Here is a 16,987-nt window from a genome sequence, read left to right as displayed (position 1 = left end):
CGCCACCCTTATCACTGCGAGATAAGTCCTAATATGGGTTCTTAGTCGCAATCGGTCGGATTCAGATCGGCTGGACCTCCAACCGCTCTCTAGGCCCCGCCTCCGACGGTTGCAGTGTCCCAGGTTCATGTGATTGCCATTTGTGACCTTCCCTGCCTGCTTCCGACAAGCAAAGCCAATGGGGAAAGCGGAATTCATTTAACAATTGGGAAACAACTATGGCAAAAAGTTGTAAAATTGGGTATGACTCAATAACTGTATCAATTAATGATGGAATTGTGATCAAGTTGAGAACTGCCTATATCTGCGTTTGCTTTTGAATATGGATCTTCATTATCAAGTTGGTAGCCATTTGTTTTAAGGTTCAGGCCATAGTTGACTTCAGATACAAAAGTTGAAATTCTCTGCAAGAGTGTTTTTAAAAAACATTTTCACTTCCTAAAATAAAGCTGACTTCCACAAGGGCTTTATATTTGGTAATGGAGCTGAATGAAGCAAGCTGAATTACCCACCTGAAGTGATCTCCCTTTGGTCTCTATTGGTAGAGTGAATGCCGAGATAGCACACACAATGCAAACAAAGGCAAAAAGGCACAGTGCCCCCAAGAAAGAAGCATTCATAAGTACCTACAATTAGATAATGTATTAGTGCCATGTTGTGCAATTCTGACAATTCATCTGTAAATCCTTTTTTGTGGATTGAACCGTCTTTCAGCAGAATTCCCTTTCCAGCCATGAAATGAACATATGTGGAGGAAGATAGCATGGAATTGCAATGCCAAACTTTTCTTATACAGGTAATCCCCGAGTTACAAGTGTTCAGTTAACGCTTGTTCAAAGCTATGTGATGAACGCCCCCTAGTGCTTACGAGCAAGTCCCGAAGTTACGAATATTGCAGCACCATGGCAGTCGTTCACCCTTATGAGCGACCACAGTGGCTCTGCAACATTCACACTGGTTATTCCCTCCCTCCCCACCCCCACCCCAGGTCTCCATAAGCACCAGGCCTTCAATACTCACCCTGCGAAGATTGAGATCCTTCGCTTTCTTGGCTGCTCCAGGCCTTCAGTGCATTCACAGAGAATGGAGGCCTAAAGTAACGCAAAATCATGCAAGATCAGTGGGGTGAGATCTCACACTACTGATCTCACATGATCTCATGGTACTTTAGGCCTCTGTTCTCTGCAACAGAACAGAACCAAAGTCAGGGAATGCTTCTGTGTGTCTCCAGAGGCTGAATCGGGGCTCCGGAGGCCTTTTCCAGGCCCGATCAGGCCATGGGGGGGGTCACAGAAGCTTTCCCCAGCCTCAGATTCAGGCGGCAGCAGGAACTGGCAGAGAGGAGACAGATCTTTTCCAGGTGAGTCCGGCACAGCAGGAAGGGAGGGGGAAGCATGCAGTATCTTAGTGGGTTGGGGAGGCCTTGGGGGCCTGATCCAGCATTAGGCCCTCCATGACCTTACCCACCCTGAAATACCTCATATTCGCTTAACAAGCTGTGTGCGTTTTAGACGAGAAAGGGAGTGATTTCGTACCTTGAACAAGATTCTATTGAGTTTTCGATTTACGACTGGAATGGGCAGGCTCCATTTCACTCGTAACTCGAGGGCTACCTGTACACACAACAGAGGTGGAGAGCTCTCTATACATATAATTAATGAAAGTTTATTCATGGTGGGTGTGAGGAGAAGGAAACTTGCTATCACAATGTTGCACACACATGTAGGAATTATAGCTTTAAAAAGGTTTTAATTAGGAAATTACAAGGCTTTTGCTTTAATTTAAGTCAAATATTACATAATTCATTTCCTCCATACAAAGCTCTATGGGACTACAAAGTCTCTAGCTAAAGAAAAAGTTTCACATCTTTTTTTATTTCTTTGAAATGATGTTGTACCTGATTTTTAATTACATTGTAAGCCACTTTGAGCATTGTGCTAAAGTAGAAAAGGATTATACATTTTTATTTATCACGGCACAAGCTTTTGTGAATTACTTGTAATTAAGATTTTTAAACAATCTTGTCCATTTTTAAATGTTTACGATCTTTTTCCTTTATTTGTGTCATAGCCAAAACAGGATTCTGCATTTTGAATATATTAGTATCAATTTAACTTCCCTGATGTCCCCTTTCCTCCAAATGTTCTGTAAAAAATAATTAACTTATAAAAAAAACACCCAAAATCTTACAAAACTGAATCTTAAAACACCCAGCAATCTATACAGTCTACTAAAATTATTGGGCCTGGAATCTGTTCCTGTATGCAGTGAAATTATTAAAAGATGTCTTACTTGTGCTATAAAAGGTGCTACCATAGCACCTATACGACATAGGGAGCCACTGGTCCCTAATCCTATGGCTCTCATGGTGGTAGGATAAACCTATAAGACAGTAGTAAAAATATGTTAGCATAATATTTGTGATAAAGTATTGAATGAAGCGGGGTGGTATGGCATCAAGATCTTAAAAAATAATATTGATCATTCCAAATAAGAGTTCCAGAGAGAAAAGAATATAATTAAACCTTTTACAGAATTTAGAGATAATCCCAGGGTTTTGTTGAATTTAGTTAGTTTCCTGGGACCAAAATATTTTATTACCAATCCTCTAAATTCGATTCCAGTGCAGCACTTGAGTACAAAATATTAGCCCTCATTTTTAAGAACAAATTCATGAAATTACCAATGTTTAGAGAGAGAATGATTTTTTTAAAAAATAAGAAAATTCAATACAGTAAAATTTTAAAAAGTCGCATTTGAAAACAAGCATAGAACTCGTACTAAGTTATAGGTTAACATATGGTTCCTGTCTATTCTGGCTTAGGTTGAAATGCCATATTATTTTATGTGGAGTTAAATAATAAACTTGGTGAGATTTCTGAGTAAACTGGCCAAAGACTGCCATGTTGAGTAGAAAAGTTATAAAAAGAGGCTTGTTCAGAAACATAATTTAGGTAGTTTTCACTTTGCAATTCAAGAAATCAGGAGGGCCTTACCTCTGCTGTGTAAATATAGATAGTATTGAAATTTGCAGCTACAAAAGCACGCAGCATAAAGAGGAAACCAATAAGGCCAGTTCTAGAATAAAGAAAAGATATGAAGAAAATAATAATATAATACTAAAGCCTAGTGTGTCCCATGTATGTGACCTTGGATTGTTTGAATGGCTACTGAGGGGAAAAGACAGTTCCAGTTTTTCATGTGGCACCTTGGGAAAATTATTTTCCCAACCTGAGTTATAATAAATAGGAGAAGCCACATATTGACTGAGGATATAGAGCTTTAGTAGCTACCAGTTCAACAGCATTGGCAAAATTACACAGTTTTACACATACACATATATTTAAACACGTGTCCAAGCCATTTGCTTCATTGAAACATAATCATTATTTGACTTCTCATAACATCAGCGCATTCCTTGATGATTTCTATCAGATGAAAGATCTAACTTTCATCATATAATATGTTAACACATAAAAACTGAAAAATCAATACATTTCAGGGAGGCAACCAATCTGTCAATTCCATTTTTCTTTTGTTCACATTGAGGCTCATTGTAAATTTATACAGTAGGGTAGGGTAGATGGGATAAAGAAAACCTTGCCAATCAATTACTCCATCCAAACTGCCATTCACAACATTCTCTGTTGACACCAATTCCCTTTATTGCTATAGGCTATACTAATGTGAAGATCTACAAATTATCCGTTTACTCAATATCTGTTGTTTGGGGAAAACTTTCAGTTTACACTAAACCAAACATCTGCTTCTTTCAGTTGCTCTAATTGTTATATGAGGTCAGTTCAGAAATAAACCTCCATCTGGTTATTGATGACAGACACTTGCAAAATCAGAGCTTTTATTATACACATTAGAAAACTGCATTCTCCTGGAAAGTATTTGCCTTGTCTTGCAGTGTTGCTCCTGCAGATCTCTTATGTTCCAGACTGAGGCCTTCAGAAGGGAATATTAGGTGTGGTTTCCTGTCACTTTTAGATAGGTATGCAACCTCCATTTTGTCTACCCCCTCCAGATAGTCTTTCACTGGTACCATAATCTCTATAATTACCCTTATCCAACCAGCCAATCTTAAAATCCAAACAACCAAACCTTATATAGTTCTTATCTTTATATATGGTTTTTGAAATCCAATGTGTTTCCAATTTGTCAAAGCACCATTGAAAGCAATGTTTTATAACAGTTCTTCTGTTCAGGGGTCTTACAATTATCAACCAGCCCAAATTGCAGTCCAGAATGTTTAGCCACCTAAACATTTTCCAGTAACTTCCCCCCTAGAAAATTAGCCAAAATCCAAGGTTTTTCTTTCTCTGCAAACAATTCTTGAGCTTAGAAATTACAGCTCAGTAAGTATAATTTGGCTCTCTGTAGTAGGTAACCCAGTATATTTTCTTTCCTCTGTCAGCTGTTCTTTATTTGACTAAAGTCTCTAAGGTTCAAAGGAACAAGTTTTTCTCTATTTCTGGGAGTCTTACCAATTTCTGAGTCAATGCAGCTGTAGTTTTATGCTCTAATCCTTCACTAGATGTCAATAGCTATTTTCCAACTTTTAAGTCAAAGAATTATTTTCTATAATTTCTTATAATCTCATCAATACTCTTTCAGATGTGGAATCTTAGCTATTTTCATAATTTTCAGATGTATCCAGACTGTAGTAGTATTAACTTTATTTCAATATATTTCTGTCCCCCATAAACATTAATTTGCCACTTCCGTCTATGGAAGGTAGTCCCCTCCCATCTCACTTTCTGAGGATTTTTTTGCTTCTTGGAAATCTTTTCCAGGAAATCAGTTACAAAATAGGAGAGAAAAGTTCGAAATTCTCACCTAGTTCCAAGCACGCTGTTCACAGTTGTCCTGGTTAGTGCTTTTGGGCTTCAGCTGCCGGTAGCTTGGGCTAGTCAACAAAGTGTGGTTAGCAGTTCTCCTGTTGGGTTGGCGACCGTCCCCAGATCAAACGGATCGACTGCCATTGTTCTGCGATCAGCAGGGGGACCCTCTCCTTTGTCGCCTGTCTGGGGCGACTTTTGACCCATTTAGGGTCCTGGCAGGGCAAAACCAGCTGTGGGATGTGGAGCCCTGCAATCCCTTGGCCGGGTTGCTATGATACAAGACCAGAAGTAATGTAATGTAGTTTTCTAATCTGTATAATAAAAGTTCTGTATCTGTGAGTGTCATTGATAACCAAATGGAGGTTTATTTCCGAATTGCCCTCGTAGATTGCCAATCCAGATAGGAAAGAAAGAAACTTTACCAATGTCGGTGTAAACTACCACAACTTTCCAGCAAGTTTGCACCAGAGAGAAACACAGACCAGTTCTTATTTATTTTAGAGATACACAGTTATGGTCACTACATTTACCCTACTTCCAAGTTCCTTTTCTTTTCCTGTCATCAGTTGATCATAGGGTATCTGAGTAGAGACTTTGTATTTTGTGTTCTATAAAACATTTTTTTCCCAACCGATGCTCTCAAAATATGTTAGATTTCATCTCCCATAATTCCTAGTCAGTGTACCGGGGAATGCTACTGTAATAATCCACACAATACTGGTTATACATTGCTGCAACTATTTTTCACACATAGCCCTCCCCCCATTTTTGAAAATGAAAAACAAAAGGGGTCCCTGAATCAGATCAAGACCAGTTTTGTCGTCCTGGGAAACATAAAAATGGTCCTCTCTCACTGGTGTTCTCCAGTATGTTTCCTCTGAACTTTGGGGATATCATAAATCATTATGTTTGTGTAGTAGCAAGTTGTTCCAAAAACTGAACACATTTCTGCTTTCATCCTTTGGATATTGCCAAATGTATAATTCCTGCCTGCAATAAATTGTTCTATTAAGCTAAATTATTTTAAATTTTAAGAGCTCAGTGAATCATGTCTATTTCCCAAAATATGATTGACAACACCAGAGGCTAGAAGATGTTGCAAGCATTGGAAGCCAAGCCATTTCATCATACTATGCTCCCACCCAAGACACTTACATTGTGGTGCATATATTGAGGAGAAGAAAGAAAACAGCAGTGCATCCCATTGTTATTGTCAAGCTCACTCGTCTTCCCAGGAAGTTGATGCCAAGAATATTTAAGGGATTTACTAAAAAAAAGAAAAGAAGGGGGAAAAGATGTCAGATTGTAAAATTTAATGAACCATCATTACATAATTATCACACACGCACATACAGGCATACACCCCTACCACATTAGGGAAGATTCTGTTAACTATTTTCTTCATTGTTTCCCTACGATTGCTTGAAAACTACAAACGGGGACTTTGCAACAGAACTTCCCATCAGTATCTCACTCAATATTTTTCAACCTTGGCAACTTGAAAATATGTGAACTTCAGGAGCTGAAATTAGTGAGTTTAAGGGCTGTTCTGACATTCCTAAATTAATTCATAAATTAACGAAAGCAGCTGACAGCAGCAAGTGAACTGTTTTTCATACAGATTTCCTAAATTTTCATTTCTGTGTGTCTCTAAATATCTCTGTGTGTATACTATAGTTGTGGAAGGTAACTTTACAGTCTCTTTCCCATTCTCCATATTTATTTTAAGTAAAGGCAGAAGGGAAACAAATTACATGCAATTTCTCCTACTGTGCTGATGAACATGATCTGATAATCAGATGGTGCAAAGGTATAGCAGAGACAAGGGCTCTGAAACTCATCCTCAGTATGGCCCAGCTCTGCCTCTAAAGCTGATCCTGCTGTTGAACAAACCAGATCCTTCTCCAGTAATTCTGCACTGGCCAGGATGACACCATAATAAGCAAAAGAAATTCCAAGCCTAGCATAGAAAACAAAAGGGGTTAGCAATGGGAAACAATCATTCCTTAGAATATTTAATAGAGATAATATGGTACATCTACAGGGTACGTTTGAGAGTCCCAAATAGAACAAGAAAGGGCTTCATGGCAGCATTCAAACTAACAGCACACCAAACTATTAAGGGATTGATAAATAATATTAATTACCTAAACAACTTCCAATATGCAAGGATGAAGAAGATGTTTGCTATTGAATTAAGCAATTCAAATAATTGCAGAAATTTTTTTGTACCCCTCACTAAATAGTTCAACTTCTCATAACTTAAATTAATTCAAAATTTTGCACCGATCCTAATTCCAGAGTAGAAGAGCAATAAAGTAACTGCAAATATGTTGACTCTTCTTGCTCTTTGCCCACTTTAAGGTTTCAAATGAATTAGGTACAGATCAAACTTTTAACTGGTTAGAAGATCCAAATTATCTGCCTCTGTTATATAGTCAATTATCTGTATATTTATGCTTATAAGCCTACATTTTAAGATACAGAAGGAAATATCACAGCTAATGTTATATGTTTTCTTACCACTGGGTTTCAATTGTATTTTTATTGCACAATCTGGAATATACAGTATTCTCAAGAGTATATTGGCATATGAATGCGACACTGTATATATATGGAGTTTTATTCATTGATAATTTTCTAATTCTCCCCATTGCTTAAGCAATAAAGAAACTCAATGCATGACATACTGTAACTCCAAGAACATTAAAAGATTTTATATAAATAATGCAGTGCACAGATCAAGTGACTGTGCATTCATCCATATGTTTCAACAGTTCAGTACATTGGGTCAGGTAAATTAAGATGGATTGACTAAATCTCTTAGTTATAGCATAGGACTATCTCAATATTCATGTAATTTTCTTGCCCGTTTTGCTTTTATTCAGATTTTTTTCCATTCAATCATGTACAATTCTCAGAGACTGCCTAGACAAGTCCTTGCAGTTTTCTTGGCAGGGACACCAGTTTCAGAAGTGGCTTGTCATTGCCTTCTTCCTAGGGTTCAAAGAGAAGACTAGTCCAAGGTCACCTAGCTGACTTTGTGCCTAAGGTGAGACTAGGAATTATGGTTTCTGGTCTGATGCCTTAACAACTACACAAAAATGTCTCTTTTATTCAGATATTCATTTCCAAATTGGAAGAAAGAATAATAATTTTATCAAAACGTATCAACTGCATCCAAGAATGCATATGGAAGCTTTCTGATCTGGTGCTATTCTTATGTGCTTGGAGCAATAATTCTCAAAATTCCCAGGCAGCATGCCATGAGTGTAAACAACAGCTAGCCCCAAATTTTATTGGTTAGAGTTTATATTTCTATGTGTCAAATGGATGGAACAATGAAGAATGCCTGGCTGGAGAAGGCCAATGCAGAGAATCCTATACAGAATCGAATGAATGTAATCTAAATTACTATAATAATTGCTTGGTATTCTGATTAACTTTGGAATAGTAGTTTTTAATTCTTAAGATAATCAGAGCTGGGAGCTGTAATAAAGACAAAAGAAATCTAAATTTTCCCTTTAACATTCATAAATTTTACTTTCTGCACTTGCAATTTAAAAGAAGAAACTCATATAAATTTACCATATAATCCATATTTGCAAAGATGTCCGTAAGTATTTGGGATCAAATAGGTCTTTGAATCTACCTCGTTTTTCCTGGAAATATATTAAAGGAACAATCAGAAATACACTAGATATGTGCTGCTGAGATGCTGAAAACACATCCCAAGCTTTGAAATCTTTGCGAATTATAATCTAACTTTTCAGTTCAATAACTCCTGGTAGCACCAGCAAACATAGGCAAGATGAAATTCAGAAACATCTGGAAGGCCACATATTGGGCACTCTGGAGTTGACTACCATGTTCACTTTGTTGCACTACAGATTGCACAATACAGACTACTATTGTGTCAACGATGGAATATAAGAAAAGAAGAGTTGGACCAATAGTGGTTTCTTGTCCTTTGTAATATCTAGTAAGTTAAATTCCATTGATGTGAACAGATAGTTAAGCATCATTGTTTATGGATTTAATTAGTTTATTTAAGGAGACTTTGCCTTTTGGATGATCAAATCTGCTGTCATTTTCCTAACAATTCCTATGATAGTTTAACACAGTATTTCTCAATCTTGGCAGTTTGAAGATGTGTGGACTATGCTGGCTGGGGAATTCTGGGACTTGAAGTCCACACATCCTCAAAGTGCCAAGGTTGAGAAACACTGGTTTAATGGATGGATAGTCAGCAGGTCAACTAATAATGGGGGTCAGTCCTGCACCTTATGGTTTCAGGTAGGAGGTTAATGAAAATATTGAAAAACTTACTTCAACAGTTTCTACCAACTTTCCTTCAGGCATAACAGAACGGTTCATTTTAGCAATCCACTCAAGAGTAGCAAGGGCTGCGTTATTCTTTCCACAAGATACATTATATCGAGCAGACTCAGGGATAAACTGCAAAATACAAATGAGTTAGATAAACAAGTGCCAACATTTCCAGTGTACCATCAATCTTATAGTCTTATTGTAATAAAGACTGGATTTGATGTAGAATTTCTTTTAGCATTAGAGCGTTCAGATCAATATGATGAGTCACTGCAGAGCAATTCATGCCATTCATTCATTTCTGTCCACACAAGCCATCTTGGGAAAGTCTCATCAGAAAGCAATAGAATGTGCCAATCCACAAATTACAATTATAGGTAGAAACAATTCCAATAAACCCGAAAGATAATAAATACTAGTGCTTATATACGTAATTACAAGTCTACACATTTGTCTGAATAAAATATGTGGCCAAACAGAATGGAAGCATAAACATTTTGTATGACTTAGCCCAGACTGTTAGCAAAATTTAGCAAAATAGACTGTTTCTTAGCCAGAAATTTACTGCAACAAGTCAATAGGATACAATTGGTATACATGGCTTTGAAGCCACATCTTCGTTCCTTTGTTCCCATTTAACTATGAAGGACCTTTCCCTCACTTGCAAATTAAGTTGGCACCAGACCACCTTTGCAATATCTGTGAATTCCTGCATCACCCAATATTGGACTTAGCTTTTCTGTAACTCCCAATGTTAATGTCTTAGGCAAATTCTTTCAATTCCAGAAAATAAACAGTTTTGTTGCTTAAATTAAATCATCAAGGTACTGTTTTAGCAATGAAATGTCCACAAATAAACAACCCCTTGAAGGGTTTATGAGAAGGGTGGATCAACGGTGTGGCAGAATGTGGCCAGGCAAATGGGAATATGTGGTCTGTCTTTTCTCTTAAGACTCAATACAGCAGGATATACCAGCTATGGAGTTCCAAGAAGGCTCCACACCTATTTGCACTACTCAGGTGACCCTGATCACAGATAAACCTCCAGGTGGCATCAACAACTCTCTAAAAGAATGCAAATGAACAGCTGTCTGCAAGGAAGATAAATCCTTCCATTTTCCACCATCCAGTCAGAGCTGAAGAAACTTCTTGGATGAGAAGTAAAACGTTTTCAAAGAAAAATATCCAGTTGCCTTATAAAAAAATATTTTTGGGATAAGGCACCAGGTTAGAAACTGGGAGATTGTAAATCCTAGTCCTGCCTTAGGCACAAAGCCAATTTGGTATTCTTGGGCCAGTCCCTTTCTCTCAGCCATAGGAAATAGGCAGTGGAAAACCACTGCTGAGCTCTTGCCAAGAAAACTGCTGGTCCAGGCAGTCACCAGGAACCAAGACTGATTTGAAGATAGAAACAATTTATGGCAACAATTTTTGTTATGACAGTTGCCTTCACAACTTGCAGGAGTACCACACAAGACAGCTTGGAAAATTTTGGAGCTTTTGTTTACATAATTTATAATCAGTCTTCTGTCACATGACATCTTGTTATAAAAACATGTTTGGATTTTGGGAAAGCCACAGATACATTTACTGGAAAGCAATGGTTAGAAAGCACTAGATATTTTAATTCCTTTTTCTTTATAATACATTTTTCTTTGATTGTTTTGTTTGGTATTTCTGACTGATGATAGCTCTAGAAATTTCATTTCCTTAACTCTTTATTAGAAATAGGATATTCTTACATTACATATAAAATAGATTAGAGCTGGAAGGGACCTTGGAGGTCTTCTAGTCCAGCCCCCTGCTCAAGCAGGAGAACCTATACCATCTCAGACAAGTGACTGTCTAGTCTCTTCTTAAAAACCTCCAGTGATGGAGCACCCACGATTTCTGAAGGCAAGCTGTTCCACAGGTTAATTGTCCTCACTGTTAGAAGCTTTCTTCTTAATTTCAGATTGCTTCTCTTTTTGATCAGTTTCCAATCATTGTTTCTTGTCCTACCCTCTGGTGCTTTGGAGAATAATTTGACACACACACACACACACACACACACAGCTCTTCATCATCATCAAGTACTTCAATTGGTTGGAAAATTACTAAGAAAATTTCAATCGGAGAGAAAGTTTTTTTCAAATGAAAGGACTGAAGTATAAAGTCTGGTCCTTTATCCAGTAAGTTTCAGATATGAAGTTACCTCTGCTCTCTTTTTTTGTGAAAGGTTCATTCTCTTTAAGAGTTTCAAGCTAAGCATATACAACATTGCTCTCTGTATCACAAACTAAATCTGTTGAATTTGACAGATGAATATGGTTGAGCATTTTGCCTGATATAGGTGAATAACAATTTTGATAATTTCTCAGTATCAAATGAATTTCTTTATAAACAAGAAATGTCTACACACATTCACACCCATACACACCTCTACCTAAGTATATATGCAAAGCAACTAACAACAACAAACATCTTAGTTCTAAGTCTTTCATACCTTAAATACAAGGAGAAGTAGAATGCCTGGAATAGAAGCAATTCGTATCAGCCACCGCCACCCAAGAGTTGGGTTAACAACTGACGCCAATCCAATAATTAATAAGGAACCTGACAACCAAAATATCTGTGAAATAGAGGGAAAAAGGATAGATTAGGAGACAATAAGGTTTTCTACATCTTTACATTCTTTCAACATTCATATCTTTCTTCAAACTGTGCTGCTGCATAAAACATGACTAAAATATTGAGTTAAGCATTCCCACATCTAATTTTTTGGTATGTCAATACAGATTTTGATAAAGTAAGCAAAATGGTTATCAGCTTGGTTCTTGAAGCTTGAATGTCAGCTGTCAAACTCTTTCCCAGAATGTATGAACACTAAAATAGAGAATAAATTTCTGCAGCTGCAGAACTAAGAATAGAATGTAGGCATTTCACAGACTGAAGTATAAATTTGTACAGAGCTAAAACACATGGATTTTCCCAATTGTATTTAATATGTTTAACTATAGTTCCATCTTCTTCCCACTTGCTCATGCTAAACTAAAATCAACAAATCAATTATTCATTGTAAGAAAAATTAATACTGAATAAGGGAGTAAACATTTCCAATTTTTTTGATTGGGACAGAAAAAACTGCATCAGGCATAATGGACTTTCAACAGAGCCCTGAACAATATCAACAATCACTTTTGAGAGTTCATGCAGTCCCATGATATATAGCTGATGGAGATATCTGAGAAAGTTCTGTGGATCCCAGGTTTTATTTGCTTCAGACTATGTATTCCATACAGGTAGTCTTCAACTTACAGCTACAATTGAACCCAAAATTTATGATGCTAAGTAAGGCAGTTGTTAAGTGAGTTTTGCCTAATTTTATGACCTTCTTTGCCACAGTTAAATGAATCACTGCGTTGTTTAAAAAGCATGCTGCTTTGGAGGTGCTATCACTTGAAGGTCTCATCAGTTGAGGCCAGTTGTACCTTTATTCCCTATAAATTCATCTTCCTTGGAAAGCTCGTTCAAGTCATTAGCTATCCCTCCAACTTCTAGCAACAAATGCCATCACTGTAATTGTCCATTGGATGAAGAGGCACTTTAACTGTCCTGAATCTCTTATTATTCAGTTTTATTGGCTGACCATGACATCTTGTATAAGAAAAATGAAAGAACATTATCTACATATAATTGTACAGATATTTACCTCTTATTAACCTTTTTTTATTAAAAACTCTAAATATTTTAATCCTTCCTAATAAGATAATCATCCAGTCTTTTGAACAATGTATTGCTCAAGATGAATTGGTATCTGGGTATCATGGTAGAGAAAGCTCTTTCCCGATGATACAAGGACTCCCAGCCATACAGGTTTTTCTATCTACTTTATAAAAATGCAGTTCGGGGTGATTCTTCTTTTGGCTTAACCAAAAGAATCTAAGCACATATATGGGATCTTTATTTAATACAATTTTCAAAATATTAAACATGTTGATACTTGGCCTCCACACGGCCTCTTTGGCGGCAGGCTATGTTTACAAATTTCTCTGCAGTGACATAGACATTGTATTCACACACCCAGATGTATGGTTTGTTGGTATAAGTAGCGACATATAGATACTGATACATTTCTCAGCAAATAGATTTCTGGCTTACCTGTGATAATGGCAAAATATAACCACGGTATTTTGTGGGCAAAAATTCTGTTTTTATTATAAGCCTAAAGCAAATTAAGAAAAGAAGGTAAGAAGGTTAAGGAAAGAGAAAGAAATATATTAACTGGGTTCAAATACTAACCAGGTTGGTTTTAATGAGTGTTTGTTGAAGTAGCCGTAATGGCTGAGTTCACACAATGTACCCAACCTAACAACCCAGACTAAACCAAACCAACAGAACCAAACTAAACCAAGGCAGACTAAACCAACCCCACCCAAACCAACCTAATCTAAACCAAACCAATCCTTTACTGATTTTTTTTTAACAGCAACACCCAACCGTTCTAACTGAACTCTTTTATTTTAGGCTTAAACTTAGAACTTGATTAAGAGATGTATCATAATTTGCCCTAGAAGATAATAGATGTTATATGCAATCTGCTGTTAGAACAAAGCCCACAGTGCTTCTGGACTTCTGATCTCATGGTAAAATGTGCATGCATAGAAACATGGGAAGGCCCACAATATCACATGAAAGTGCTGGTGTTTGTCCTGTTGTTGTTTGCAGCATGACATTACCCTTGTGAATGACCCGATACGCCACATCCCACGAGGGCTCGGAGAAAGACAAACCAGATGTATGAAGGAGAAAATGATGTCAGCAAAGAGAAATAGGCTCCCCATGCAAAAGAGATGATTAAAACCTGGAAGACAATGCATAGACAGGAAGACATTGACTTCAAAGCAACGCTCAGCAATGTAGGATATTGATGTCAAGTTTTCCTTGTGAATGAGTTCTGAACATTTCCAGCTAATAAACATATACCGGTATATCCTTGCAATAAAATACCTATTTCTTGAATGTTGGTCACTATACTGCCTATATGTTCCAGATGAAATGCATAAAATATCGTGTTCATTTTTTAATTATTTTTTATCCTGCCTTTATTATTTTTATAAATAACTCAAGATGGTGAACATACCGAATACTCCTTTGCTTCCTATTTTCCCCACAATAACAATCCTGTGATGTGGCCTGTGCTGAGAGAGTGTAACTGGCCCAAAGTCACTCAGTTGGCTTTTATATGGCAAAGATTTTTTTTAAATTCCATTTATATCCCGCCCTTCTCCGAAGACTCAGGGCAGCTTACAAGCTTAGCAGTAGCCTTCATTCTATGTATATGCCTGCTTATTAGGGCTTTCACACACACACCCCAAGCGGCATTATTACAAAGTCAGCTTAATTGCCCCCAACAATCTGGGTCCTCATTTTACCTACCTCGGAAGGATGGAAGGCTGAGTCAACCTTGAGCCTGGTGGGACGCGAACCTGCACTAATTGCAGGCAGCTGGTGTTACTTAAGGAGGCATTAGCCCACTGCTCCACCAAGACATATAAATCTAAAAAGATAACTTATTTGATTGTTTATGATTAATTCTTTTAAATAAAGGGCTATAAGATGTATTGACAGTTTTTGGAATATTACTATCAAATTGGAGTTTGGGGAAAAAATAGACATGGAAGAAAACAAAAAAAAAGTGAAAGAAACACAAATGAAAGTACAACTACTGGAAGAGAAGGGGGGTAAGGAGATAAATAAATGTTCCAACAGAATAAATGAGAGCACAATGAAAAATAATATGGAAACTCTAAGGAACAAAGTGAAAAGAATTAAGTTACAAAGTGCCCCAAAAGTCTATGTAGTTTTGTGGACAGGTAATATGAAAAAGATATTCAGTGGAATGATGAGGGTGTAAATAAGAAAGTATGCATATAAAGAGTGCTTGCTTCAAAAAATAATAGAAAAATGTTGAATAATATATTTATAAAGAAATGTTTGAAAATATTTCAAAAGCAGCGAAATGAGCAAGGAGAGAGAGAGAGAGAGAGAGAGAGAGAGCAGAAAGCTACAGAGAAAACAAATAGCATAAGATGGCACCATCTTTAAATTCAAAGTGTTTTCAGCAAGCAAGGACACCTGCAGCTTCACATGTTGATTTGTTGTGTATGTACAATATATGCACAAATAAATGTGTGTGTGAATGTGTGTATAGATAAGTGTAGCAAAAAATGTATGCATTTGAGTATGGTGAGGGGAACTAAGAAGGAGTAAATGAGTGTTCCATTCAACATAAAAAGAACTTTGCTTCAGCATGTAAAAATATTCTTGCTTATGCTTTCTTCAGCACATAGGAAGCCATTATAAGGGGAGGAACCCATCATGTATGCATAAGGTTAAGAAAATAGAGTAGTGAAAAACTATAAAATTGAGCATAACAGGAAAACTGCTAGACTGAGCATATACTTTTACATTATTGACCTATGATAAAAAGGACATTATATTTTGTAGCCAATAATATTATTGAAAAACTTTATATTGACACACACACCAACATGTATATATATGTATATATAAATAATCTGAGTTTGGCATGCTTTTCTGTGGAGTTAATCCAACAGCTGTTAATTTTCTACATCAAGAAAAGATATGTTCTTTCTTATAAGGTTAATATTGATATCATATAAGTAGAGCAATAAGAGGACTTCCAGTGAGAACATGATGAGTTGGACATCCTTGAAGGATGCACAGTGGCAGAGATCAATGATCAGGAGGCAAGTTCTGGCCCATGAAATCTCTCTGGAGAAAGAAGAGTTATTTATTTATAACCCATCTTCATTATCTTTACAAATAAATCAAGGTAGTAAACATAACCAACAAAGTTTCCTCAAATAATTTTGAAATTAATTACAAGAAACCTTCAGGTTGGAAAATGCTGTTGTTTAGAAAGAAATTATAAGGCGAAGGTTGGACATTAGAGAGCCCCAAATTCCTGTTGCTAAGCGAGGTAGTTTTGAAGTGAGTATTTTACAATCTTTTTGCCACAGTTATTAAATTAGTAACACAATTGTTAAGTGAATCCGGCTTCCCTATTGACTTTACTTGTCCAAAGGTCGTAAAAGCTGGTCACATGACCCTGGGGCACCGCAACCATCATAAATATGATCCAGTTGCCAAGAGTCCAAACTTTGATCACATGACCATGGGGATGGTGCAATAGTTATAAGTATGAAAAAAGGTAATAAATCACTCGTTTCAGTGACACTGTAACTTTGAACTACCTGTACTAGGACTACCTGTAAGGACTACCTGTATAGTTTTTTTCTTTACTATACCTTTTTTTCCTGCATTTTCTATCTTTTCATCCTTTTATACTTTTTCAGTTTGTATTACTTTTTCAATGTTTGTAAATGAACACTATAATAAAATTATTATAAAAAATAAGTGGAACAGTAAAAAAAAGCACTTACCTTACAACGGCCAAATTTATCTGCTAGCATCCCAAATGTTACACTAGCCACCATGTAGCCAAAAAACACCATCTGAAAGAAAGTCATCAATTCCACATTTTACTTTTTATAGACTGTAAATGTACAGTTCCAAGCAATATCAAACAGTGATTTGATACACGAATGAGAAACTAACATTAAAGTACCTTTAGCTCTGTCTTCCAACATCTGAACCTCTATCCCTACCGCCTCAGATTTTTATTTAGCCAACTATTGATGCTCTTAAAATAATATGAAAAATCGGCACAAGGGTGACCAGATTCTATTGTTGGTGTCACTAAGACAAAGGAAATGACAACTTCCAAACAGACATGTCAAAGA

At 36.7% G+C, this 16,987-nt stretch overlaps 1 protein-coding gene across 1 annotated transcript; it reads right to left on the bottom strand.

Moving 5' to 3' along the window:
* Positions 1 to 260: 260 nt before the first annotated feature.
* SVOPL (SVOP like) lies at positions 261 to 16,699 on the bottom strand (the record flags this gene model as incomplete). The annotated part of the gene is made up of 12 exons (XM_083365381.1): positions 261 to 404; positions 513 to 626; positions 2,293 to 2,382; positions 2,997 to 3,078; positions 6,006 to 6,117; positions 6,605 to 6,810; positions 8,439 to 8,512; positions 9,180 to 9,308; positions 11,665 to 11,790; positions 13,320 to 13,383; positions 13,898 to 14,022; positions 16,628 to 16,699. 12 exons carry the CDS (start codon positions 16,697 to 16,699, stop codon positions 261 to 263), a joined length of 1,338 nt encoding a protein of 445 aa, XP_083221507.1.
* Positions 16,700 to 16,987: the final 288 nt, after the last annotated feature.

Source organism: Vipera ursinii (assembly GCF_947247035.1).
Source record: "Vipera ursinii genome assembly, chromosome: 6".
In the NCBI taxonomy this organism is placed as follows: domain Eukaryota; kingdom Metazoa; phylum Chordata; class Lepidosauria; order Squamata; family Viperidae; genus Vipera; species Vipera ursinii.
The sequence above is the reverse complement of the archived record's forward strand: the minus strand, read 5'-3'. Positions and strand labels throughout refer to the sequence as shown.